At 39.8% G+C, this 27,758-nt stretch overlaps 1 protein-coding gene across 1 annotated transcript in view; it reads right to left on the bottom strand.

Moving 5' to 3' along the window:
* Nucleotides 1–1,220: 1,220 nt before the first annotated feature.
* Nucleotides 1,221–27,758, bottom strand: part of si:ch73-22o12.1 (nectin-2) — a 529,204-nt gene continuing 502,666 nt past the window's right edge. Inside the window, exons 7-10 of the mRNA XM_055163568.1 lie at nt 9,320–9,452; nt 8,317–8,377; nt 5,990–6,076; nt 1,221–4,662 (exon numbers count right to left, since the gene is read on the bottom strand). Coding sequence (XP_055019543.1) covers nt 4,462–4,662; nt 5,990–6,076; nt 8,317–8,377; nt 9,320–9,452 — 482 coding nt within the window. The 3' untranslated portion in view covers nt 1,221–4,461. The remainder of the gene's footprint in view (nt 4,663–5,989; nt 6,077–8,316; nt 8,378–9,319; nt 9,453–27,758) is intronic.

Below are 27,758 nucleotides of genomic sequence, written 5' to 3'. Positions count from 1 at the left end.
ATATAACTTCGATTATTTACAAAGAAATATAAGCGAATTTCGTGAACCCTGCATCCCAGTTTAAAACACACACTTCGACAAATATCAGTGACTCCAGCGATCGTCTTCAGGGCAGGGCATCCGGTTTACTTCACGTCGGATGCGTTTGGGGAGCTACAGACAGAGCGGTCGTATCTTACAGTTGTGCGTACGCTTCCTGAACCACGTCAACAAGCCGAAAATAAAATAAGTCTAAGCGAAAAGAGGCAGTTTGGTGCTTTAGTGCATGAACTCGATCATCCCAGAACTCGTTTAAAAAGGCACTTCTTCTACCCGGCTTTAACATTCATATGAAAATAAAATGTCCACCGTATTTATTTATTTACACACAAAACAAGCAGGAATGTGTATGTACAGATATTTGAAGCGTCTGAAAAAACAAAAATGCAAAACAAATCACATTGACGAAGCTTAAAAGGCCCAATTTACGCGATTTCTGATTTGTTTTAATGTTGTTTTCTCGTCACGAACGGACCTGGAGTTGTGTTTTTTTTCTTTCATTCACTCATTTTAAGTCACAAATCCTGCATATTTAAGATGTAATGTCATGTGGTCATACAGGAAGTGCTCCACCGTGTTTTTAAACTCATCTTCACGTCTTCACAAGAGGAGAACAGGAGAGCGACAATTCCGGACATTGTGAAAAAAGGTCTATCATTAGCAGAGTTATGTAATCAGAGTACAATTTATGAGTAACTGTATTCAGTTACAGTTACTGTTTCAATGAGTGGTAATTAGATTACAGTTACTTTGTTGAAATAAATGGATTACAGGGCGGTATTTTTCCTGTTTTCACATTTTGGACTATATCCCTTTTTTTTTTTTCCCCCCGGTAATTCCATTCCATTCCACTCATTGCCGGACACTAAATCAGGTCTAAACCAGGTCTAAACCAGGTCTAAACCAGGTCTAAACCATGTCTAAACCAGGTCTAAACCAGGTCTAAACCAGGACTAAACCATGTCTAAACCATGTCTAAACCAGGTCTAAACCAGGACTAAACCAGGACTAAACCAGGACTAAACCAGGACTAAACCATGTCTAAACCATGTCTAAACCATGTCTAAACCAGGTCTAAACCAGGACTAAACCAGGTCTAAACCATGTCTAAACCAGGTCTAAACCAGGACTAAACCAAAACCAGGTCTAAACCATGTCTAAACCATGTCTAAACCAGGACTAAACCAGGTCTAAACCAGGACTAAACCAGGTCTAAACCATGTCTAAACCATGTCTAAACCAGGACTAAACCAGGTCTAAACCAGGACTAAACCAGGTCTAAACCATGTCTAAACCAGGACTAAACCAGGTCTAAACCAGGTCTAAACCAGGTCTAAACCAGGACTAAACCAGGTCTAAACCATGTCTAAACCAGGACTAAACCAGGACTAAACTAGGTCTAAACCAGGTCTAAACCAGGTCTAAACCAGGTCTAAACCAGGTCTAAACCAGGACTAAACTAGGTCTAAACCAGGTCTAAACCAGGTCTAAACCAGGTCTAAACCATGTCTAAACCAGGACTAAACCAGGACTAAACTAGGTCTAAACCAGGTCTAAACCATGTCTAAACCAGGACTAAACCAGGTCTAAACCAGGACTAAACCAGGTCTAAACCATGTCTAAACCAGGATTAAATGAGGACTAAAACCAGGTCTAAACTATGTTTCAAACAGGATGGATTACGTTTAATGGATTCCGTTACAAACTACATTTTGGTGCATGTAATCTGTAATCTGTAGGGGATTACATTTTAAAAGTCACCTTCCCAACACTGATCATTTGGATCATTTCTGTTTTGGAATTGCCAATCTCTACCCAACGAAAGGTCAAAAAAGGTCGATCTTAACTTGTAAACTACCTGTTCACGACGTCACAAGGTGGAATAGAGCATTTTGAGAACGTGTGAATGAAACAAAACACAACTTCAAGTCTGTTTTCGATGAGGTAACAGCATGATAACGCGACTTAAAGCTCACAAGAGTCAATTTTTGCGTAATAAAAGACCTTTAAAAAGCATCAAACACAAGCCCTTATATTCCAAACTACTTACATTACTTCGCTGGATCCCTTTTAACCCACAAAATATTCTAAAATCTAAATTCAGCTCTGGTTTTTGTTGAATATTTCTTGTTGTGAAAAGTCGAGATTGTGAAAATATCGGATTGTATTTTGTTGTTTTTCTGTGTCATGTGAGGTAATCATTTCAGTGAAGAGATCGTTCAGTGATTCGCCTGTAGGGGGCACTGCTGTCTCATCTCTTGCATATCATAAATCTGAAAAAAAAAAAAAAAAAACTTGCTTCTTTTGGTAAATTGTGGCGTTTATGTGTAAGGAATATTTAAAAAAAAACAGGTAGAAGTATTTGTGTGAGAAGTACGAGGAATTATGTGTGAGAAGTATCATGATTTCTGGAGGAATTTTGTTATTTTTATTTACATTTTGTCATAACTTGGGCAAATTTCTCGCGCTTTTACTTGCTCTCATGATTATACACTTCAAACTTTACAATAAAAACGTGTTAAAACGCATTTAAAGCCGCACTGTGTAACTTCTGCGTGTCTCCATGGCGATGTTATTACAGTTTTTGAGTTTTCAGTGAATTTCTTAACGACAAAAAAACTCTTGGAATTGGAATAAACGCCAGATAAGATGAGTTTAAAGCGATAATTTAGAACATTTAAGGAATATGAACAGCTATATTTATCTAATCTCTATGGAGACGTGAGAAAAGTTACACAGCGTAGCTTTAAGAGTAACGTCGCTTGGTAAAAATGCATTTCAAAAAAGCCAATTCACCACTAAAAGGTCTTGAGAAGTTTGGTGATTGCCGCGTGGATTCTGATTTAATTTACGTTTTACACAACAAAAATGACAAAAAAAAAAAACTTGGTTGAATATTTCAAAACTCTAAAATGAAAATACCAGCAGTACACGACACGAGACTTCTTAAGAAAGTCCGACTACTTCTATAAGGCTCTTTAAAATTCACAGTACCTCACTATGGAGATCAGCAGACCCGCCCACGTCCAAGTTCCAGAAGTAAATTTCTCTTTTTTTTTACCCATAAACTTTCGAAAAAGCAAATATTAAAGCTCTATTGCACAGTTTTTCTAGCAGAGGGTCCATCATTTGTTGTTTCATGGTTCGTACAAACACATTTACGCAGGGTTTTTTCATTACGGGTGTTTCTGTTGCTCAAAAATACAATAATTGTCTCTGTGATTAAGGTCGCCTCTCCACAGATCTGACCTGTAATGTTGCCTATAGTTGTCTCCGTCATGACAGAAAGGTTTAATCTCCACTGTGGAACATTCTAGACAAAGCAGAAACTAATATCTCCATGGAGACAAGCAGGTGGCGGACAATCCGTGTGTCATTCGTTCATTTGTTTTTCAAAATAAATCAAAAATGAGAAAACTAAAAAAAAAGAAATGCATTTTTTTCTCAGATTTTTTATATTTTTTTTTTCCGTTTTTGATTTTGTGTATAAATGAACGTGACTTAAACTGTGATGCCGGACTTTTGCAGACTGGGACAAGACTTGGACTGAGAGCCGGACAGAGACCGAGACCAGACCAGGGTTGAGACCAGGGCCAGAACAGGACCAGATTGGGACCAGAACGGGACCATACCGGGACTGAGACCAGGACTGAGACCAGGACCGAAACCCAGACTGAGACCGAGACCAGACCAGGATTGAGACCGGGACCAGAACGGGACCACACCCTGACCAGAATGGGACCAGACCAGGACTGAGACCAGTTTAGTCCTGGTTTAGTCCTGGTTTAGTTCTGGTTTAGACCTGGTTTAAACCTGGTTTAGACCTCGTTAAGACCTGGTTTAGACCTGGTTTAGTCCTAGTTCAGTCCTGATTCAATACATATGCGGCACAAAAGTCCGGCATCGCATTTGAAGTCATGAAAACAGTAAACGTCCATAATGAAGAAAATAAATGTTTTTTTCATTTTCTTATTTTTGGTTTTATTTTGAAAAACTAATGAACGAATGACACACGGATTGTAAACCCTCCAAATTTAAGGCACTATGAAAGCTAACCACAAATACGGTAAGTAATATCTATAACATAATTGTTTTAAGTCCAAAAAACATGTTTAAAATCCTAGAAATGTTTTAATAAGTTAGAGGTTTATACAGTTTCAGGAAGAGATTTGAAATAAAAGTATAGTTTTTGTGATTATAGTTCCACATTGCTGATTAACTCTGAGCAAGTTTGAATTTTAATACTGATTTTTTGGAAAGTCTATGGGAAAAATGAAACTTCTGGAACAAAATAAGAAGATAGAAGGCGACTGCTGAGCTCCATTCTTCACTACTACTTGTTTTGACTCCACCTTAGTCAGCAGAAACCATCCCTCTCTCCTCCTTTCTCCTCCTTTCTCCTCTCTCGTCTCTTGTTTCTTCTCAAACGAGCATGGCGGGTGAGACGAAGCTGTCTCCGCGGTTGACGTTGGGCCCGGGGTTGTAGTCGTCGTCTCCGCGCGTCTGCAGGTACGGCGGAGGCACCTCGGAGTTCCCGGGGTCGTCCCAGCCAGACGGGGCGGCGGAGTAGTAGTGCTCGCGTTCTTCGTCCACGTTCTCGTCGTCGTAATAAGCGTCCAGGTCCTGATGGTGAAGAAGAAAGCAAATCATGCAAAAGTGTGTAACTGTTCATTGGTTTTTCAATATAAAACCAAAAACAGGAACACAAAAAAACAACTATTTTCTTCATGATTTATGTCCAAACCCAGAATGAAAAAACGGTTAATGGCTGTTTCCCATGACTTAAACTGAGATGCCGGACTGAACCAAGACTAAAACAGGTCCGGGACCAGACCAGAACCAGACCAGGACTGAGAACAGGACTTAGACCTGGACCACGACTAGGACCACACTGCGATTGAAACCAGGACTGAGACCAGGACCAGAGCAGGACCAGACGGGGACCGAGATGGGTCCAGACCACGGCTGAGACCGGGACCATACCGGGACCATACCAGGACCAGACCAGGACCAGACCGGGACTGAGACCAGAATCAGACCAGAACTGAGAATGGTTTAGTCCTGGTTTAGACCTGGTTCAGTCCCGGTTCAGTCCGGCATCTCAGTTTAAAGGTTGTATGGAGGATTTTTTTTTTTGTTTCAAATTGTCAATGAAAGTTTAAAATACCATTACAGAGATGCAGCAGCCTTGTAATTACGATGACCAAAAAAAAAAGAATGAAAATTTATCAACTGTGGACGTGTTGAGGCCAGATAAACATCAGCCAATAGAAAACGAGGCTGCCTCTTTACCTATTGGCTGTCAGGTCATCAATCAAACTCCCTACGTTTCTAGTGTAATTGACTCGTCGGGATGCAGGGATCACGTGGTTTATGCAGCGGTTCTTAGAGGCTTTTTCAAACTGTCACTTCCTCACAAAGTTTGTTGCGATGGCGGACGAGAATCCACGACCAGTTCGCCGCAAAAGAAAGTCGGTTCTTGAGGTCGCTGAAAGAAGAAGAGAAGGGGAAAAGGAGCGAAGACAAACTGAGGTGATTCTTGGAGATTCCTTCCAGCGATTGCGCGAGTGAAGCGGACGAAGGGTCTAAAAATTCGCATGCACAACATTTGTAAAAGAACTGTCGCTGTATTTCTCTTCCCTTAAAAAAATCCTCTATACAACCTTTAAGTCACGTAAACGGGAAACGGTCATTATCCATTTTTTATCCATTCTTTGTTCATTGTTTCTGAGTGAAAGTGAAAGAGTTGGAGTACACGTTGTTATTTTCTGGTTTTCATTTTGTCAGTCATATTAGTGTACCATACCTTTTCTTTTTCTGACTTGTTTGACTCAAATGCCAACGTACTTGACACTCAACTGAAGTGGGCCAGACTAATAAGTTGTAATTGTTCTATAATTAAAGGTTTGATTACAGAATGCGTGTTATTTAATGCAGTGTTGGCTCTTACCGTCACCGGCTCTGCGTTTTGACCGTTGGCGTACACGTTCTGCAGAGGCCTCTCCTCGGGCGGGTCCTGTCTGATGTTCGTCATCTCCTAAAACAAAACACAAGTGTCATTTATTTACAGGCAAAACGGTAAGAAAAAGTGAGTTTAAAGGTGCATTTCCAGTGGATTGTCTCCATGGAAATGTTATTACTTTGTCTAGAATGGTCCACAGTATAGATTAAGCCTATCACGAAGATCTGTGGAGAGGCGCCTCATCACAGAAGGAATTACTGTTTTTTGAATAAATATTAGATGAAATGTTTAATGTCATACCATGGGACATTCTAACCAGGCTGGCGCCACCTAGTAGCCTGATTCATCAGTCGGTTTTACTTTGTTTCACTTCGTACAAACAGTCTGACCTCGCAGCCTTAGAATTCGTTTGCTCGACAGTAGGCAGGGTACTTTTTATCATTTAACCAATCACTGCTATTTGGTCATGATGTATGTAATGTGGTGCTGACGGGACTAACTGGTATATTAAGCTTTTCCCAAATCCCGTAGGAAGAAGGACAATAACGTCTTTCCCCTTTATTCCGGCTTTAAATCCTCGATCTCGGGACTCGTTGACAACACTGAATATATGACTCTTCGCTGATTGGCTGATGCACGAACTTGCACTTCTGGGGTTTTTGCAAACCTAGTGCCTCCGCTCAATTTCATGTCTCTCCAGTGACTAGGTCAGGAATTGGAATACACTAGACGGTTTTCAAAAACCCCGGAAGTTGTGGACTGCGCACCGACCAATCAGCGAAGAGCTGTGAAGCCGGAAATTACTTGGACACCACCGAGCGTGCCGGTGCATTACATACATCTCGGCCAAATAGTGGCGATTGGTTAACTTCTAAAAAGTACCCTCTGTTTGAGTGAACGTCTGCTGCGAGGTCAGACGGTTTCCACGAAGTGAAACCATCTAATGAATCAGGATAGGGACATTCCAGACAAAGCAATAACATCTCCATGGAGACAAGCAGGTAGATAACCCTCCGTCAGAAAAGTTTGTGTACCTTTAAGCATTATGTAACTTTTCTGGTTGAAGATCCACAACAATGGTTTGTCTCCATGAAGATTTGAGCTGTGTTTGAAATGTTCCCCAGTGTAACATGACAATTCTCTATACTGCATTTACTCATTCAGATTACTTACTGTTTTTATTGCTCAGAAAAACCTTAAATAAAATCTCACTTTGAGTAAAGTCACTTTTATATCCCACTTGTATCTCTGCCTCTACCTGTTTTTCTCCAAGGAGTAATATACTGTGGAACATTCTTGGCAAAGCAATAACATCTCCATGGAGACAAGCGGGTAGTGGACCCTCATTAGTTAATATATAAAAATATAAAGTATGGATAAAGTGAAGCGTATGCAAAGGAGAAGGGACATGAAGGTAAACGAACAACCAACAAAAACATAATACTCCATCACAGTAGCGTAGAGAAGTACTCAAGTAGGAGTAATATTACTTCAAAATAATATTACTCAAGTAGAAGTACAAACTAGTGGTCTAAGAAATTACTTAAGTAACAGTAAAAAAAAAAAAAAAAAGTATTTGGGAAAACTAAATTTTAATTTAAAACTAACTATCGGGACATTTTAACATTGACATAAAACTTTTGTCACTTGTAAAGTTACACACAGTGAGAAGTTTAACCAAAACTTTTTGAATAGTACTGTTACTACAATAAAAATATTGCTCAAGTAGGAGTAAAAGTATGCTGCTAAAAAGTGCTGTTAAAATTATATATTTTTTCATTACTAGTGAGTAAGAAAGTATAAAAGTAAAAGTACAATACTTAAGTACAATTTCAGGTATCTGCACTTTACTATGGATACTTTTTACTTTTACTACATTTCAGCATGTATCTGTACTTTCTACTCCACTACATTTTAGGTCCTAGACTGAAAAGTAAAAAGTACTTTTCTTTCTTTACTTTTTCTTTCATTTGAGACCTGCTGAAATTGTTGAGACAAATTTTTTGCACTAATTAGTTTGAGTTAATGTGCCAACTTTTGAGCAAATAAATACACAAATGAACAACATCTTTATCAAAATCACTACATTTGAGGCTTTAATTGTTCTAAAATCTCTGCAAAATACTTCTACTTTTTTCTATTAAAGCACAGGTACTTCAATAAATTAACTTATGTAGATTTTTTCCTGTGGTATTTTACTTTTACTTGAGGAATCTTTTGCCCCTGTATGTGTACTTTTACACAAATAACGAAATTGAGTACTACCCACCTCTGCTCACAGTACAATAGTAGTATTTATTGTATGTGGTACTCACCCGGTTAGTATTGGTGCTGTTGTTCTTGTTGGGGGGAGGGGGCTTGTACTTGGGGGGGCCGCTGGGACAAAAGAGAAAAACACACAAGTATGTCAGATGTGTGTCGTGTGTCGTGTCTGTGATAGAAATGCGCGGATGGGCTATTTTTTCATCCGCAACCGCGACACAAAACTCATCATCCGCCCGCTGTCCATTTTGCACCGAAGGTTTTCAAAACCGCACCCGCCACCATCCGCCGATTGATTTTAGATTTTAGAACAATCATACAGCAAACAAACTAAGGAGCCTCGATAAAAATGCAAACTCTATAGCTCATTCATTCCAAAATTCGCTCAGCGTGTATGTTCACATTCTTAATTGTCCGTAACAACCCCAAACTTACCTGGTTTTCTTGCGCAGCTAATTAATTGACAACGTTTTCCGACTAGGCTGTTTTTGAACCTTCTTGCCTTCGTGTTGGATGTTGTTACATTCTGAACATTCTGCCATTGCCCGATGTTATTTCAAAGTCATAGCCTCACTCCATCGGTCTTTCTTTAAGTTTTAAAAACCCCGAGTGGCAGTCTACGCTATAATGTCTGCGTGTTTTAAAATATAACTGATATCGAAACAAAAAAAAAAAAAGCATAACTAAATAAATATGGCCCTATAGCCACTTACGTGTTGGCAAACAGCTGAAATAAATTAGAAATAATAAAATAAACTGCATATAATATGTGCCTCGTAAACCTTAGGCATCAATAACCCGACACAACCTGAACCTTCAGAACATAAAAACGAGGTCAAATGGGCTAATTAAGGACATGACGTACACTTCATACTACAAGCATAGACAATGAGACTCGTCTTTTCAGATGTAGGTAACAATACTAACAAGAACTTTTTTTTTAGTAGTTAAACCGCCACCCGCCCGAATTTAATTAAAATATAATTTTTCGTCACGTCATCCGCCCGACCCGCGGATTTAAGCATCTCTAGTGTGTGATGAAGACGCCGCACTCACTCTCCGTGGATCTTGCCCTTGTGTTTGCGGTACATGGCGATGGCCGTTCCGATGATCGCCAACAGAACGATCACCCCGATGATGGCGCCGATGATGGTGCCCGTGGTGGGACCTTTCCCCGGGAGACGAGTGCCTGGAGAGAGAGAGAGAGAGAGGGATGGATGGAGGAAGAGAGACAGGGGGAAGGTAGAGAGGGGAAGGGAGACAGAAGAAGAGATGGAGAGTGAGAGATGGAGAGGTCAAAGAGAGATCAGATCAGAGAGAGGGAGATATGGCGATAGATCGGAAGAGAAAGAGTGCGTGGCAGAGGAGAAAAGGTGTAGAGAAAGAACGATAGATAGAGAGAGATCAGGTAGAGAGAAAAATCAAAAGGGGGGGCGGAAGAGAAGGGAGTTAAGAGAAAGAGATCATACAGAGAAATAGAAAGATATATAGATAGATATGATGCGAGAGAGGGAGAGAAATGGTGTAGAGAAAGAACGATGGATAGAGAGAGATCAGATAGAGAGAGTTAAAGGGGTTGGAGTGAAAGAAAGACAAAGAGAGAGATAGAAAGATATAGAGATAGAATATAGAGATAGATACAGAGAGACATAGAGATAGATAGATAGAGATAGAGACAGAGAAAGAGGGGAGAGAGTGGGTGTAGAGAACGAACAAAAGATAGACAGAGATCAGATAAAGAGAGTAAAAGCGGGAGTGGAAGAGAAGGGAGTAGAGCAAAAGAGAGAGAGGGATCATATAGAGGTATAGAGAGAGGGAGAGATAGATAGATATGGAAAGAGAAAGGAGAGAGAAAGTGGGGGTAGAGGAGAAAGGATATGGAGAAAGAATGTAGACGTATAGAAGAGGAACAGATGAGAGAGAGAAAACAGAAGGGGCGAAGAGAACGAGCGGTAGATAGAGAGGGAGTAGAGGAGGGGGTGGAGAGTAAAAGAAGAAAGGAAAATATGTAGAGAATAAGTGAAAAAAAAGGAAAGATGGGGGTGGATGGAGAGACGGGGAGATATGGAGAGGGAGGGAGAGAGAAAATGACATGGTTATACAGTGTGTTCAGAAGCTGTTATTTGCATGAGAGAAAAGTACATGAGGTGTTGTATCGGTTTAATCTATGGATCTGTGGATTATGGACCAGTGTGACGCCAGAAGAACAGATAAAGACTGCGGAAAATAAAAAGTCTGCTTATATTACATTTACTTATTTTTTTTTTAATCAAAGTTTCTGTTATTGGCGATGATATTTAGAAATGTGGCACAAAACACTGAGGTCTTACACTATACGACGAGAATGTTTATCATTTTCCTTAGACTGGGACTGGTGCAAAGAGCAGAAGTATTCTAATATTAAGACATATTTTAAAGTAGGGTTGTAGGCAAGACCGCATTGATCCAGACCAAGACCAGTCCAAGACCTCAGGGTTCCAAGATTGAGACGAGACCAAGACTTCTGAGGCTCAAGACATAGAGACAACATCAAGACTTTTAAAGACCAGGATTTATTTGATTTGTTTTTTGGCACCTGTATGTATATCGAATGCACACAAGCAGCCGTAATGAAATATGTTCGCGCTCGACGAGAGTCACACCTCGAGTCCGAAACGAGACCGAGTCCAGGGGCCTTCAAGACCGAGATAAGACAAAGTCCGAATGCGCTTGAGTCTAAGAGAAGACCGAGTCCAAGCGCATTTAAGACTGAGACAAGACAAAGTGAAAATGCACTTTAGTCTGAGACAAGACCAAGATCCTAAAAAAAAACACAAAAAAAACAGTCTTGAGGCCAGTCTCAAGACCAGGACCGGTCTCGAGTACTACAACACTAGGTCCTACATTACACAAAATTGACTCTTGTGAGCTTTAAGCCATGTTATAATGTTGTTATCTCCTCCTGTTTTGATTAATTCAAACACTTAAGTAATCTTTTATTATTATTATTAGTCGGTCTACATCTCCTCTGTTCCACCTTGTGATGTCATGAAGCAGAAGTTGTCAAGTTAACAGCTCCTTTTACGCAAAGGCTAAAATGATGCAAATGATTCTAGTGAGAGAGAATAGAATTTAATAACACAGTGGAGCACTTCCTGTATTAACATATGACATCACAAAATAAAACAAGTGAGTGAGTGTTTGAGAGAAGAACTCTATGGAAGCCCTGGGTGGCAAAAAATAAAAAAATAAAATAAATAAAAAATTATATTCATGTTCATGTTACATTCATCTGGCATTTAAACTAATATACTGGCTCTAGATTGTTTGATTTTAGAAAAAAATACATACTTCTTTTACTTTTCAGTCCAGATCTACAGTAAAATGTAGTAGAATAGAAAGTACAGATACTTGCTCTCAAATGTAGTGAAGTAAAAGTAAAAAGTATCCACTGTAAAAGTGACTTTGCTCAAACTGACTTTGCTCAAAGTTGGGACCCAAATAAAATGTGCTTTAAAAAAGTCTCTGCAATTTTAAAGTACTTTTTATTTTTCAGTCCAGACCTACAGTAAAATGTAGTGAAGTAGAAAGTACAGATACTTGCTCTCAAACGTAGTGAAGTAAAAGTAAAAAGTATCCACTGTAAAACTGACTTTACTAAAACTGACTTGTTGGAAAGTTGGAACGTAAATAAAACATGCTTAAAAAAGTCCCAGCAATTTTCAAAATATGTTTTAACTTTTCAGTCCAGATTTACAGTAAAATGTAGTGAAGTATAAAGTACAGATACATGCTCTCAAATTTAGTGAAGTAAAAGTAAAAAGTATCCACTGTAAAACTGACTTTGCTCAAAGTTGGGATGCAAATAATACTTAAAAAAAAGTCTGTGTCACCTCCAAATACTTTTAACTTTTACTTTTACTCAGTTCAGACCTACAGTAAAATGTAGAAGAGAAGAAAGTACAAATACATTGCTCTCAAATTTAGTGAAGTAAAAGTAAAAAGTATCCACTGTAAAACGGACTTAAGTAAAGTACAGATGTTGAAAAAATTGTCCTTGAGCTTTTTACTTTTACTTTTCAGAATCAAAATCAGAATTTATGTGTCATTCCAGTATAAAAATACACAAAAAAAACGAAACATTGAACTTAGGTCCAGGTCAAATCGGCGCAAATATCAATAATAATAAATAGTTTAAAACACCGTACGTCAAAAAACAGCCCCTACTTCACTTTTATACTTCGTTACTTTCCACTACTGTGTCTAACCCGTCACTAATAAGCCCATAAACTCGCTCTTTTGTCTCTCTTTACACCTGCTTCTCCAACCACAATGCGTCGACAATTTCTCCGGCGTTTTTGAAGTTATAAAAAGCCGCAGTTTTGCTAATGAAGCCGCGTCCCTTCAGATTTCCTCCCGTGACCTGCCCCGAGGATCCAACATCTAAACCGCTCACTAATTAAGCGCACATAATAGCAGTACAAGCAGAAGACTTCCGCATCTTGTAATTGCCGTCTCTTGTCTCCGAAGGACTCGAGACCCGGGCTAGACTTGTCATTGAGAGAAAAAAAGCACAACACAAGAACGAAGAGACATGAATAGGTAAAAAAAAAAAGCTTGATTAAGTCGAGTGGGTGATTACAACATGGCGGGCAGGATCTTTACAGAGGTCTTCGACGATAATGAAGTCGCACGCACATACACGCCCATTCGCTGTCTGTTTACCCAAGGTGCTACGGAGCTCATTATCCCAGCATTCCCGGCGGATTATGCAAATGAAGGCGTGCGGAAAAGGTTAGAGCGGATTCGGAGTCGCGTTTGATGAGACAACCCTTGGTCCCGGTAATTGGACAGGTCATGATTGAATAAAGTGTACCGACGACGGCTTAAAGAGGCGGCGTTCACGTGGAGGAATTTGGTGATGACATAATATTAGACGGCGGGCAAAGGTCTGTGTAGCTACGGGAGGAAAATATGACGTTAAATCAATAGAAAACCTGCCTAATAAACAAGATAATTACAGATTAATTACAGAACTCTGCTCACAATGTTCCACAGCATGATTTTAAACAGTTGTAACTTATATTTATTCAATTACAGGTGGTTTTACAGCTCAAAAATACCCACAAAAACATGCGTTCTGGCTGTGAGCGGGGTCGCCTCTCCACAGATCTGACCTGTAACTTGGCCCTGGTCTGGACAAGACCAAGACCTCTGAAGGTCGAGACCGAGACAAGACCAAGACTTTTAAAGGTCAAGACTGAGACAAGACCGAGACTACGGCCCATCAAGACCAAAATCAAGACCATCTTTGTAATTTTCAACGTTTATTTGTATTACAGTTATTTTGGCACAAATATATCAATAATTTTATAAATGTATCTCAATTTTATCACTCGTCGAGGGTCAAGACCAAAACAAGACCGAGTCCAAGCGCCTTCAAGACCGAGACAAGACCGAGTCCAAGCTTCTTCAAGACCGAGACAAGACCGAGTCCAAGCGCCTTCAAGACCGAGTCCAAGTGCCTTCAAGACCGAGACAAGACCGAGTCCAAAAGCTGTCAGGACGGAGACAAGACCGAGTCAAGACCAAGTCCAAGCTCCTTCAAGACCGAGACAAGACCGAGGCCAAGCTCCTTCAAGACCGAGTCCAAGCTTCTTCAAGACCAAGTCCAAGCGCCTTCAAGACCGAGACAAGACCGAGTCCAAGCTTCTTCAAGACCGAGTCCAAGTGCCTTCAAGACCGAGACAAGACCGAGTCCAAAAGCTGTCAGGACGGAGACAGACCGAGTCAAGACCAAGTCCAAGCTCCTTCAAGACCGAGACAAGACCGAGGCCAAGCTCCTTCAAGACCGAGTCCAAGCTTCTTCAAGACCAAGTCCAAGCGCCTTCAAGACCGAGACAAGACCGAGTCCAAGCTTCTTCAAGACTGAGTCCAAGCTTCTTCAAGACCGAGTCCAAGCGCCTTCAAGACCGGGACAAGACCGAGGCCAAGCTCCTTCAAGACCGAGTCCAAGCTTCTTTCAAGACCGAGTCAAGACTCTTCAAGACTGAGTCCAAGCTCCTTCAAGACCGAGACAAGACTGAGTCCAAGCTCCTTCAAGACTGAGACAAGACCGAGTCCAAGCTCCTTCAAGACTGAGATAAGACCGTGTCCAAGCGCCTTCAAGACGGAGAGAAAAGACCGAGTCCAAGCACCTTTAAGACCGAGACAAGACAGAGTACAAATGCCTTCAAGACCGAGACAAGACCAAGTCCAAGCGCCTTCAAGACCGAGACAAGACCAAGTCCAAGCGCCTTCAAGACCGAGTCCAAACGCATTTGAGTCCGAGATGAGACCAAGACCACAACAAAATGGTCTCAAGGCCTTTTTGGAGATCAAGACCGGCCTCGAGTACCACAACACTAGGAGAAAGCATAAATAAAATCATGCGAGTGACATCAGGATGTGCTTTAAAAACATTCACAGTCATATTTTACATTATTTGTTTATTTAAAGCTGCACTGTGTAACTTTTCTGGTCACCTGCTGTCTCCATAGCGATAAATAAGAGTTACGCCAAACCAAACCAGGCAATATCTAACAGACCCTGCACCAAAAGTTACACAGTGCACCTTTAATAAGAAATTATGAAAGACAGTTACACATTTTAAGGTTTTACAAATAAATCCTGAGCCCACAATAGCACTTTATTTATTAGATATTTTACGACAAATTATAATTTTGTCAATCGCAAAAAATTATTAGGCTGGAAAATAATACTTTTTTTCAATCTTTTGTTAAGTGAAGCAAACCCACAATCATTTCTGAAAGTTTTTTTTTGTCATGAATTTTTTAAATCCTTAGTATTTAGATCTGATGTTAGTCGATCGTTAAAAAAATATGTTATGGCCCAATTATTTTACCTCGAGTTCGGAATTCTGAACATCCTGATGACATCGCATTTTTTGGACTATTTCTACTCTCGCCAAAAAGTGTCAGTAATGATGTCTCTTCTCTGTACAAATTATTCTTATCGCTAACCTTCCACGCCGTCTATTCATTCCCTTTATTGAAATATTTTACGAGTTCGAAAGCCTTTTAGCGCTCCGCACCCTGTGGATTTCCGAAGACGCATTTGCTGAATTTTATAATTATAACTTTTGCTGCGATCGGACACGGAGATCTAAAAATAATACTCCGAGATTGGAAATTTAACGGCAACAACGAGCGCGGGTAGAAATGGTGCTTAAAAGAACAAAAGCGCGGCGTGTGTTGTAATCCAATGAGTATAAGAGGAGCGTATTGTTTTGGAGGTTCTTAAGAAACACAGCTTTACTTTCGCAACAATGACTCGAAAAGCTTTTGTTTGTACTTCATTGTGTTTGTTTTGTTTTATCCCATAGGCGTAAAATCCACTGTCTCTCGGGTAAATGCCGTTTTAAGAGTGAAGTAACATGCGGCGGCGGCGGCGGCGGCGGTGAGAGCGAGTGCGGCTGGAGCTGACGCCTGGCAATAAAACTGTCCACAAAGACTTTTCATTTCCGGTTCTCACTCACCGGGTTTGAATTTATTGTTTCTAACTTTTTATCTGCATTTTTTTCAGCCTTGGTCTTCGGCTGTGTTTACATGCACACCAGAAAAATCCGTGTATCATTCGTTCATTCGTCTTTCAATATAAAATCAAAAATAAGAAAATGGAAAAAAGCAACTATTTTCTTCTTTATTTGTCTCCAAAACCAAAATGAAAAAAATGGATAATGGTTTGTTTTTTCATTTTTCAATTTTTTGTTTAAAAGAATAAAGGAAAGTTTCCGTTACTTAAACCGCGATGCTGGACTTTTGCGCCACATACAAACTGAACCAGGACTAAACCAGGATTAAAAACAGGATTAAAACAAGGATTAAACAAGGACTAAACCATTTTCAGTCCTGATCTCAGTCCTGGTCTGGTCCAGTCCCGGTCTCAGTCCCGGTCTCAGTCCCGGTCTGGTCCTGGCCTTAGTCCTGGTCTTGGTCTCGGTCCCGGTCTAGGTCCCAGTCTTGGTCCTGTTCCCGGTCTCAATCATGGTCTGGTCCCAGTCTGGTCCTGGTCTCAGTCATGGTCTCAGTCCTGGTTTTGTTCCCGGTCTCCATCCTGGTCTAAGTTCTGTTCTGATCTCTGTCTCAGTCCCGGTCTCGGTCCCAGTCTTGGTCCTGGTCTGGTCCCGGCCTGGTCCTGTTCCTGGTCTCAATCACGGTCTGGTCCCGGTCTGGTCCCGGTCTGGTCCGATCCCGGCCTCAGTCCTAGTCTGGTCCCGGTCTCCATCCTGGTCTCAGTTCTGTTCTGATCTCGGTCTCAGTTCCGGTCTCGGTCCCAGTCTTGGTCCTGGTCTGGTCCCGGCCTCAGTCCTGGTCTGGTCCCAGTCTGGTCCCAGTCTCAGTCCTGGTCTCAGTCCTGGTTCTGTTCCCAGTCTCCATCCTGGTCTCAGTTTTGATCTGATCCCGGTCTCAGTCCCGGTCTTGGTCCCAGTCTCGTCCTGGTCTCAGTCCCGGTCTCAGTCCTGGTCCTGTTCCCGGTCTCAATCACGGTCTGATCCCGGTCTGGTCCCGGTCTTAGCCCCGGTCTCAGTCCTAGTTCTGTTCCCGGTCTCCATCCTGGTCTCAGTTCTGGTCTGATTCGAGTCTAAGTCCTGATCTATGTCCCGGTCAGTTCCTGGACCTGGTTTAGTCCTCGTTTAGTCCTGGTTCAGTCCGGCATCGCAGTTGCAGAAGTCACAGAAACCGGAAACGATCGTTATCCATTTTTTCCATTATTCATTTAAACACAAAATCAAAAAATGAGAAAAGGAATTGTTATCATCTTTTTTTTAAATTTTTTTTCATTTTGGTTTTGGAGACAAATAATGAAAAAAAAAAAAAAAAAAAACTGTTATTTTTTTCATTTTCTTAGTTTTGTTTTTTTTTTTAAAAAACGAATGAACGAATGACACACAGATTCAGAAATCCTATCATTATCTGATTTCTGTAGTAATGTGATTAGGGAAATGTTAAAACAGTTAAATCGAAGGAGTTTTTTCGGATTTGACAAATGGATTTGAAGACAAAATATGCAAAAAAAAAAAAAAAAAAAAAAGTAAAAGGGAAAAATGTTAAGGCTTGATTATTTTGAAATTCATTGTGCTTTGTTTTCCAAATTCAACAGTAACTCAAAAAATGGTGACACTGCTGTTGTTGAGCTGATTCATTTCACAAATAACTTTGCTAAATTATGGAGCTCAACAGTGACCGCCCACCCCCTGGCTCCAGAGTAAATTTCTCTTTCATTTTCCCATAGACTTTAGCGAACAAAATAACATTACAAGTTTGAAAGCGTGCCGAGGGACAATCAATTATCTGGTGACTAATGACCACAAGAGACCTATCATTTCATTTAAAAAAGATTCTGAAACTTTATAAACTGCCAGGTTATTAAAACATTTTGCAGAATTAATAGTATATCAGAGTGAGAGCCTCGGATCTTCTTTTTCATCCAGTAAGTTATTTTCCCACTTGGAATCTCCGAAGAGCACCTGAGTATTATGATCCAGCGAGCGCTTTAACTACATCTACTTCTTCACATTTTGCAGAATATTTTGTTTTAAATGTGTGTGCTTTTTGGCATTATGCGATGTCTCTGAACTCACAATATTTGAATTTTTCGAAAAGTCTATGAGAAAAAAAAGGAAAATTTACTTCCAGAATCGAAGGCAGCCAGTATGTTTTTGACAAAGGCGGGACCAAGTCGTTGTTTTGCAAGTCTCAAGTCTTTGACCTCAAGTCCAAGTCAAGTCCCAAGTCAAAGACGAGCAAGTCCAAGTCGAGTCTCGAGTCACTGGCCCATAAATCCAAGTCAAGTCCAAGTCGTCTGCTTTGAGCTTCAAGTCATTTCAAGTCTTTAAACCAAAGTACCAAATATAGCTTAAATTTTTGCAGTTTATATGAATTTTAAACTAAATTGTACATAAAATGTATATGAGTATTTATATAAGAGTTGTAGATATACAAATTTTTCATTTTTAAATGTTTCAGCAAGACCTTAGTATGAATCATTATGGTCAAAATAGAAAGAATTCAGATGAAAAAGTGCTTCATAACAGTTATTTTGTCATAAAGTCGGCACTGAAATGGAAGGATCCATGTTCTATGTAGTTGAATGTGTTTCACTGTATTGTACTGTATATTACTGTAGTACATTTGAGGATACTATATCACAGTACTTCAGTTACTAACATACAGAAGTGGGAGGGACATGTCCCAGTTTGTTCCTATAAAATTCAGCGCTGCATGTATCAGCTGAAAAGAGAAAAGTAAGAGTAAGAGAAGCATTGAGTCTTCTCAAGTCACAGGGCTCAAGTCCGAGTCAAGTCATTGACCTTCAAGACCAAGTCAAGTCTTAGTCCATTTTATCAAGTCAAGTCTCTCGTCCTAAAAATAGTGATTCAAGTCTGACTCAAGCCCAAGTCACAAACTTGCAAGTCCCCACCTCTGGTTTTTGATGAGGAAACAACATAATAACATCAAGTAGCTTAATATGGGTCCTTTAAAAAAACAAAAAACTTTTGAAACTTCGTAAACTGTCAGGTTATTAAAACATTTTGCAACATTATTTTGTTTTAAATGTGCTTCTTAGCCTTCGGTGATGCCTTTGAACTCATAATATCTGAATTTTTCAAAAAGTCTGTGAGGAAAGTTAATGAAAAATTTACTTCCAGAATCGAAGGCAACTGGTCTGTTTTTGATGAAGAAACAACATTAAAACATAGATCAGAAAGTAGCTTAATAAAGGCCTGTAAAAATCAGGTACCGTGGCCTTTAATACCCAGAGAAAAGTTGCTGTTTAGATCTTAGTTGCTCCCTCGTTTTTGCGTCATTGAGCAAGACACTTCACCCTGCTGCTACTACTACTTGTTACAGCTGTTGCTTAATGTTACTGCGACTTCTACTAGTACTTTTAGAATTTAAAAGTGGAGGACACTGTTGAGTTCCCTGGGTAATCAGATTTTTCTAGTTATCACATTTTTACTGGCCTTGGAAATTTACTCAGTGTTTGGTTGGTGAGTAAGTCCAATTTTGGATTTGATGAAGCAGGACAAGTAATCAATTTCTGCGGCAACCAACGGTGGGAAGTAACGAATTACATTTACTCAGGTTACTGTAAATAAGTAGTTTTTAGGAGGAATTTGTCATTTTTTGAAAGTAGTTTTTAAAATAGGTAATTTTATTTTTATTCAAGTATTTTACTTCAGTACATTAGAACCAACCTTGTTACTTGAGTAAAATCAGATTGATAGAGAAAAAAAAAGAAATAAATAATCTGCCAAAAATAAAGAATAGTAGAGTAATTGTACAGTCTTGGATCAACTTGGATGATGCTAGTGCCGAGCCACAGATCGAGGTGGCGCTTTTTCAATTAATACATTTTTTTATTTGTTATATTTATTATGCCGTTAAAGTTCTAAGTTCTATAAAGTTCTATAAAAAGAAGGAAGAGCTCAGTATTAGTAAGTATTACTCAGTTCAATTGTCTTTAAAATGTACAAAGATTTCATTGAACAAAGTTTGCAATGTATCACCTAAAAGCTGATGAAAACAACTTGTGCTGGATCAAATTAAGATTAAATTAAATTAACTAAGTAACTTTTACTCAAATAACAATTGAAATTAAGTACTTTTTACTTTTACTCACTAGATTTTTAGATGGTTAGTTACTTTTACTTGAGAAAAAATTAAGCAAAGTAAAGATATTTTTACTTAAATACATTTTTTCAGTACTTTTTCCACCTCTGACGATGAAAAGCTGGTTACAAACCAAACCAAATCACAGCTCAGATCTGTGGAGAGGCGACGCTTCGCACAGAAAGAACAGGTTTTCCAATACAACGCTTGAAATAAACCTTTAAGACCAGCAGGTGGCAGACTCTCCTTCAGAAAAGTTACACATTGCACCATTAACGACGCCTATATTTCTACTAGAGTTCTACTTCAAATTAATGACGTCTTGCAGCATGTTTTAGTACCAATTAAAATACAGCAATTAATATGTAATAGGCTTATGTGAGCGGTACAAGAATCACTTTGATGGAAGATGACATGCGCGCGTTTCTTTATTTAAAAATATCGCGCCATCATAAATGAAAAGCTATTATTCAGAAGCCAGTGTGGGGATCTTTAAAGCGTTGTAGCTGGAGCTTGTAAAACATGTTTTAATACTCCTATAAAAAAAACTACTCTGAGCCGTAAAAACAAAAGAACGTGAATGTTAAATGAGAAGAAGCAAACATCAGGAGTTTACAAGATGGATCGTAAAAGACGCACGGCAGTATTTTCCATTAAACAAGTGTAGAGATACCTGAGACGATAAGGACTCACTACCAAATATTTTACCTTTTATTTTCTTCGTATAACTTCTCATCCGCAGTTAGGGTATTGGATTCTGTGATGGTAAAGGAGGAATAACTTTGGACCACTGCAAATCAGGTAAAATTGACTGTTCTATTGTTTGTGTAAAATCAGTCGTCCAGGAAGAATTCATGGCAAAAGGAGAACTTCAATTTGTCGACTGGACCAAAGTTTATTTTGGTCGAGAAAGAAAGAAAGAAAGAGAATCCTTCCTTAAACAGAAATGGAGGCCTGGGACATCGTCATCTGTCTCCTATTTACAACTCCATCCTCAAACCTAAATCAAAACAAACAAAGAAAACAACAGAGATAGCCAGGTCTGCCGCATTATGGTCCTGATTGATTCTGCTAATATGACTCCACACTTAGGCCCCGTCCACACTAGTACGTATTCGAGTCGTTTTCATTGTAGATGCAGTGTTTGTCGACACTAATCCGATCGAAAACGGCTCCAGAGACGGAACGATCTGATACCGCCAGCTCCCGCGAATTCATCTGAGTACAAATCTGATCCGGCACCATGTGGACGCCTGAAAACATTAATACTCTGACGTAGAAGCTCTAGTTGCGTCCTTATTGGACCACGTCACTGTGACTCGTGACGTCGTTCATGTGAAAACAGTTTGAAAACAGTTTAAACAAACCATAGACAAACAGGGAAACTGCATAGGTAGAACTACTTTCTAGTACACAGTCCACGAAAAGACTGTTTTCACGCTTGCCGTCTTCTTCGGCTCAAAATCGACCGCTGCAACTTCAGACACGATCAGCAGAACACCCCTCTGTCACAGAAAGAACACTCATAATCCACTGAGTTGTGTCCTTTAGTCCGACAGAAACTGAACCGCATCCAGTGTTGGAGAGTAACGGATTACATGTACCGCCGTTACGTAATCAGAGTACAAATTATGAGTAACTGTATTCCATTACAGTTACTGCTTCAATGAGTGGTAATTGGATTACAGTTACTTTGCTGAAATAAGTGGATTACAAGGCGGTATTTTCCTGTTTTCACATTTTGTGCTACATCCCATTTATTTATTTTTTATCGCCTACAACTTAAATGTGAAACAAGAGCTACTGGCACTGGTGAAAACAACCTGCATAGACTCATAATATCTGCACTACTGTCCTAAAGTGACCTGCCACATGAGGGGACACACACACACAAACACACACACAAACACACACAAACACAAACACACACACACACACACACACAACACACACACACACACACTTCATCATCGTCATCAACCTGAGAACCCGCGGACCACGTCTCCTTCCGTAGTTACAGCGCGGACACCGACGTCTCGTGCGCCGCGTGTGGACCGTGTTTTCTCGCGTAAACCGCACTTCCTCCTGTCTAAACCAGGACTAAACCAGGACTAAACCAGGACTAAACCAGGACTAAACCAGGACTAAAGCAGGTCTAGACCTGGTCTAAACCAGGTCTAAACCAGGTCTAAAATCAAGAGTAAACCAGGTCTAAAAATCAGGACTAAACCAGGACTAAACCAGGTCTAAACAACATGACACCTAACAGTAGGTTGACATAATTTAAGGTGATCTCATATAAAAAATAATTTCTCTATCAATAATATGTTTTAATATGGTGAAGGAAAGACTGATCTTGTTCTGTCTTTTAACAGACAAAACCTCTTATATTAAGATCTCGTGGTCTTTGTTTCTCTACAGTAAACAGTTGCTTATTCATGGAGACTTGGGCTCAGACAATTTGAAGACAACAAACAAGAATTTTCAGGATGTGGTTGCTACATTCATGTCGTTTAAAAAAACATGACAATATCAAGTAATCCAAAGTAATCAGATTACATTACTCACTTTAAGTAATTTAATGGATTACGTTACAAACTACATTTTGGGGTGTGTAATCTGTAATCTGTAGGGGATTACATTTTAAAAGTAACCTTCCCAACACTGACCGCATCGGCGAACAATAGCGGGCTGGTTTTTTTTGAGCATGTCACGACCAAATAGCAGCGATTGGTTAGATTAAAAAAGTACCTGCCTGCTCTCGAGCGAACGAATCCTAATGCTGTGAGGTCAGACAGTTTCCATGAAGCGAAACCAGCAGATGAATCAGGCTAGATATATCTACTACTACATTTAGAATTCAAAAAGGCAACAAAATGGCACCTACTACTACTACTACTACTACTACTACTCGAGACAACGAGGATTTGGAACCAATATTTCACTTGTTACCTTGGTGATATAACTTCTCATTTGCAGGCTGGACGTTGAATCGTGTGACCGTAAATGAGTTCAGGTGCACGGCTCAAATAAGGGGCCCCACGGAGCAGCCAATGTCCCCCCGCACCTGCTCCACCTCTGCACCCACGACAACAACATCAACAACAGCAGCAGCCGCCGCACAAGATCTGAAATGTCAACAGAGCTGCCCAGGAACACGTAAAATATCAGTGGGTTTCAGAATGATGGAAAATGTGTCCGTCGCCGTCGCAATTAACAATTCAAAGCAAAATGAGCGATGTTTCGAACGGTCCAGGGTCTTGAAAATGGCACCTAAAACAGCGACATGGGTCTGTATAGATTAAATTAACTGTGCGTTTTTATTTTTTTGATTTGTAACACATCAGTACCAGGAAATAGTACGGTTGTTGATGGTGGCATTGGCGATCATAAAACTAATATACCGGTGCTTCCAAGTGCTTTATTTTTCATTACATTGTGCATTTATTTCGCACAGTCGGGGTAATAACACGTGTCCTGGTTCGGCTCTGGTTTTATCCCGGTTAAAGCCCAGATGTAGACTTGGTTTTGTCTGAACATATTTGGAACATAGTAGGGATGTAACAGTATCAAAATCCTTCAACAATCTCACAGTATGATTTTTTGTGGAGGCTTACGAAATTGTAAACATGCTACTTTTTCCTTTTAAAAATCTTAGAAATGCCTTGAAAAGTCTTTGGTGCTGTTATAATATGAAGAATAAATATTTTAAAGTGCTTCATAAGAGTTATTTCTGCCCTGACAACACCAAAGGATCATGGTCTATGTCAGGGGTGGGCAAACTTTCTGGCTCGCGGGCCACATAGGGTCCTAAAGTTTGACTGAAGGGCCGGACAGAAGACAGGACATAACGTGTTAAGAGCTCAGATTCATTACATTCTTATTCACATTTATCTAGGACTTCAGACACGCTACACGTTTCATTACTGCTGTGAAAGATTCAGAACACATAACACTGTTGAGACCTGTTCCACTGCACACCATGAGTGAATGTATATTGTGAGTTCACCGTTTTCGAATATTACTGGTAACAGCTCAAAAACAAAGCTCACGTCATACAACCACAGATATACATCTGTGAGTGTGATAAAACCTGACTCCAAATGTTGTACACATTAATAATTACAACTCAGAGTCCATAGATTTCTTTGATTGACTTTTACCAACTCAAAATGGAAGCAGTGCAGTCTTATATCTTAAGCACCAACTACTTCACTCAAGGTCCGAATAACTCCTGTAAGAACACTTTCCCATAAAGCATTGCAGCCAACATAATACGTCGCAACTCAATGTATACATAGTGCGCCATCTACTGGGAAACGCTGGAAATGCATGACAAATAAAACATCAACAAGGTTTATTATTGTAATTTATTCCGGTTCGGCGGGCCGGATTAAAAGATTTAAAGGGCTGCATATGGCCCCCGGGCCGTAGTTTGCCCACCCCTGGTCTATGTAGTTCCCTCTGTCTTTTTGCTACTGCTGCACCAAGGCAAGTTTATTTGTATGACACAATTCATACACAAGTAATTCAAAGTGCTTTACAAAATAAGAAAGGCATTAAAATCACCATAACTATAAATTTACGCAAAGAAAAAAATGACTAGTCGTAATTCGATATATTGTGATGGACTCCGATGTTGTGAGACTTTTGATGTTACAATATGAAGATTTCTTGTTTGTTTGTTTGTTTTTGTTACATTTGTAGAATATTGTACACAAAATGTGGATTTGCACTTTTGTCATTCCACTAAGGCGTTGTTTCCCAAAGACTGAGGAGGGTTGCAAGAATTTTTTTGTGGATCTCCTTATCACGATCTGCATGTAGGTCTGCAGTATACATATACATACATCTCCACACACACGCCTGCCCCTCACTTTTTCTCCGTGCACAGAATCTCCAAGGAGCGAATTTTGGGGCCAGTTCTATATTAGGGATAGGAAATTATTTAAGGACAAACTAGCAAAATAAAAATGCAGTATCATGTAGAGGGAGGTTAATACAAAAATTTTAAGACCAAAACCACAAAGCTCACAGCAGCAGTTACAGAGAGGGGCATCAATTTTTCATGGCGGCTAGTGAGTGTCATTTATATATACTGTATTTTTCGGACTATAAGGTGCATTTAAAATCCTTTAATTTTCTCAAAAATCAACATATAATCCAGTGCGCCTTATGTATTAATTCTGGTTTTGCTTACTGACCTTGAACTGATTTTATGTGGTACACGGTGCTCAAAAAATCTGTCAAAATGTTTCAGTACGACTTTGGTAAACTACAAAGCCGCACCGCTTGATGAATTCTCAGAGCATTACGGCTACATTAGTCAAGAGCCTATAGTTTATGCAAATGAGTCATGTGGTTTTAAGTTTCTTTTCTGTAAAACGTAAACAAATGTGCGCAAAGCTGCATTAAACACATTATTACTCAATGTATATTTGAGTTGTCCTTGTAGGAAATAAAAAAAAACTAACAAAAAACGAAGTATCCACCCACATTCACATTCATAATAGACATTCACCAAGACAGGGAGGCAATACCGGGCGAATTACGCCACGATCTGGCAATGGATCGTGGACGCCTGGGCTAAGGGATCAGTCTCAAGTACGTATAATCCTTATGTATGAAAACAGACGAGAGAATTAAACATTATTGATATTGCGCCTTATAATCCGGTGCGCCTTATAGTCTGAAAAATACGGTAGTCTATGATCCAATTTAGTACTTGACTGGTAGTGTACACGCTTAGATAAGTAGGTGAAGAAGCAGTATTTGCATATGTAATTTCAGTAGCACTCTTGTCAAAAAACTTCCAGTATACTCCCTCTTCTTTAAATTACACTCCACAACTTTAAAAGATAAAAGTCCTCAGTGGGACAACTCCATCAGGCCCGTTACAGAAGGGTGCTATAGCTAAAGAGCTTACAGCAGCAGCACAGTGAGCTTTGGCGCCGGTCCAGTTTGCCTACCAGGCCAAACAAGAAGTGAAGAAACCAGACCAACTTTAGTGTCTCTTAGCAACTCGGCAAAATCAACTGTCTTTTTCATTACACAAAACATAAGCGCTCTTCGCCCGGAGGAGCAACAAACCCGGCTAAGAAGATTCTAGTGGATGGACTCCAAAAGTCCCAAGAAGAAGTGTTAAATGTAATTATTTCCCGACACAACCTGAAACCAGCTGACGGAGGAAAAAACATCACAGGTGTAGTTGAAATGACTCTGTACACTCAGGAAATGTTACCTGGGCAGCCAAAACCACACGCTCTGACAAAACTTCAGAAGAGTGAGTCTGGAGCTGGATCCCGTCTCAGATTTCAGGTAGACGTGACGGACAGGAGGGTCAGAGAAACGCACGGTCTGCTCGTGTCAAAACAAACATGGTGGCTTACGAGTAAAAAAAAAGAAAAAACAAAGCACAGGATGAAGAATGGTGTTGATTTCTGCAGAATCAACAAACGAAGCACAATAATCTCATTTATCTCAGGTAGAAGAAGAATGTTGTATATTTATATTTTGTTCTGAATGATACAAATTTGAGACACGTGTCACAAATTAGTTAGGGCAGTACTACTACTACTACTACTACTACTACTACTGCTACTACTACTACTGCTGCTACTACTACTGCTGCTACTACTACTACTACTACTTCTTTTACTACCACTAGTACTAGTACTACTGCTACTACTACTACTTACTACTACCACCACCACTTACTACTACCACTACCAATACTACCATTACTAGTACTACTACTACTACTACTACTTACTAGTACTACTACTACTACTACTACTACTAATATACTAATAATCTACTAATACTACTACTACCACTACTACTCCTACTGCTACCTCTACTACCATTACTGCTACTACTACTACTACTTCTACTGCAACTACTTACTACTACCACTACCAATACTACTACTACAACTACTTACTACTAGTTACTACTACGGCCACCACCACTTACTACTACCACTACTGCTACCACTACTAGTACTACTACTACTACTACTACTAATACAGTAATACTACTACTTCCACTAATACCATTACTGCTACTACTACTACTACTGCTACTACTACTACTACTACTAAATACCATTACCACTGCCACTACTACCATTACTACTACTACTACTACTACTAGTACTGCCACTACCACCGCTATCACCTACTACTACCACCACCACTACTATTACTACTATTACTAGTACTTCTTCTACTACTATTACTACTACTACTACTACTACCACCACCTACTATTGCTACCTCCACTACTACTACTACTACTACCACCTCCACCAACTACTACTACAACCACTACTACTTGTGGTCGTACTGCCACTACTACCACTACTACTACTATTACTACAACTACTTCCATACTACTACTACTACTACAACATTCAAACTACTTCTACTTTCAAAATGCAAAAAAAATGGCAACCAGTATCTTCTGAAGTATTAAACCCAACATGGAGCATCTTCCTCCACACGTGTTTTAAATTGAGGTCAGAGCTGTGCTTGTTCTTTGAATGGACCTGATCTGTCACACACACGGATGATTCACACAGATGATGAAGTACGTTTAAATACCAGATCTTAGCCGCACTTAAAGAATCAGAGGTCCACTCCAGCAGCCGCCTGCAACTTCGTCAAAGTGAAAAGATTAATCAAGTACAAGTATGTATTTAAATCCACTGTCTGGAGCATGGCCTGAATGTGGAAGGAAAGGGACACTGGGCGAAGGAAAATCAGGTTAGGATTCGGGAGACACTTTTAATCCCTCTTTTTGGTTGTCCCGAACAGTCATTTAGACCCTCGCACCTCGTC

The sequence above is a fragment of the Boleophthalmus pectinirostris genome, unplaced genomic scaffold, assembly GCF_026225935.1.
Source record: "Boleophthalmus pectinirostris isolate CB_2022bp ecotype Guang Dong unplaced genomic scaffold, ASM2622593v1 HiC_scaffold_6, whole genome shotgun sequence".
Lineage (NCBI taxonomy): Eukaryota > Metazoa > Chordata > Actinopteri > Gobiiformes > Gobiidae > Boleophthalmus > Boleophthalmus pectinirostris.
This window is presented reverse-complemented; position numbering and strand designations above follow the sequence as displayed.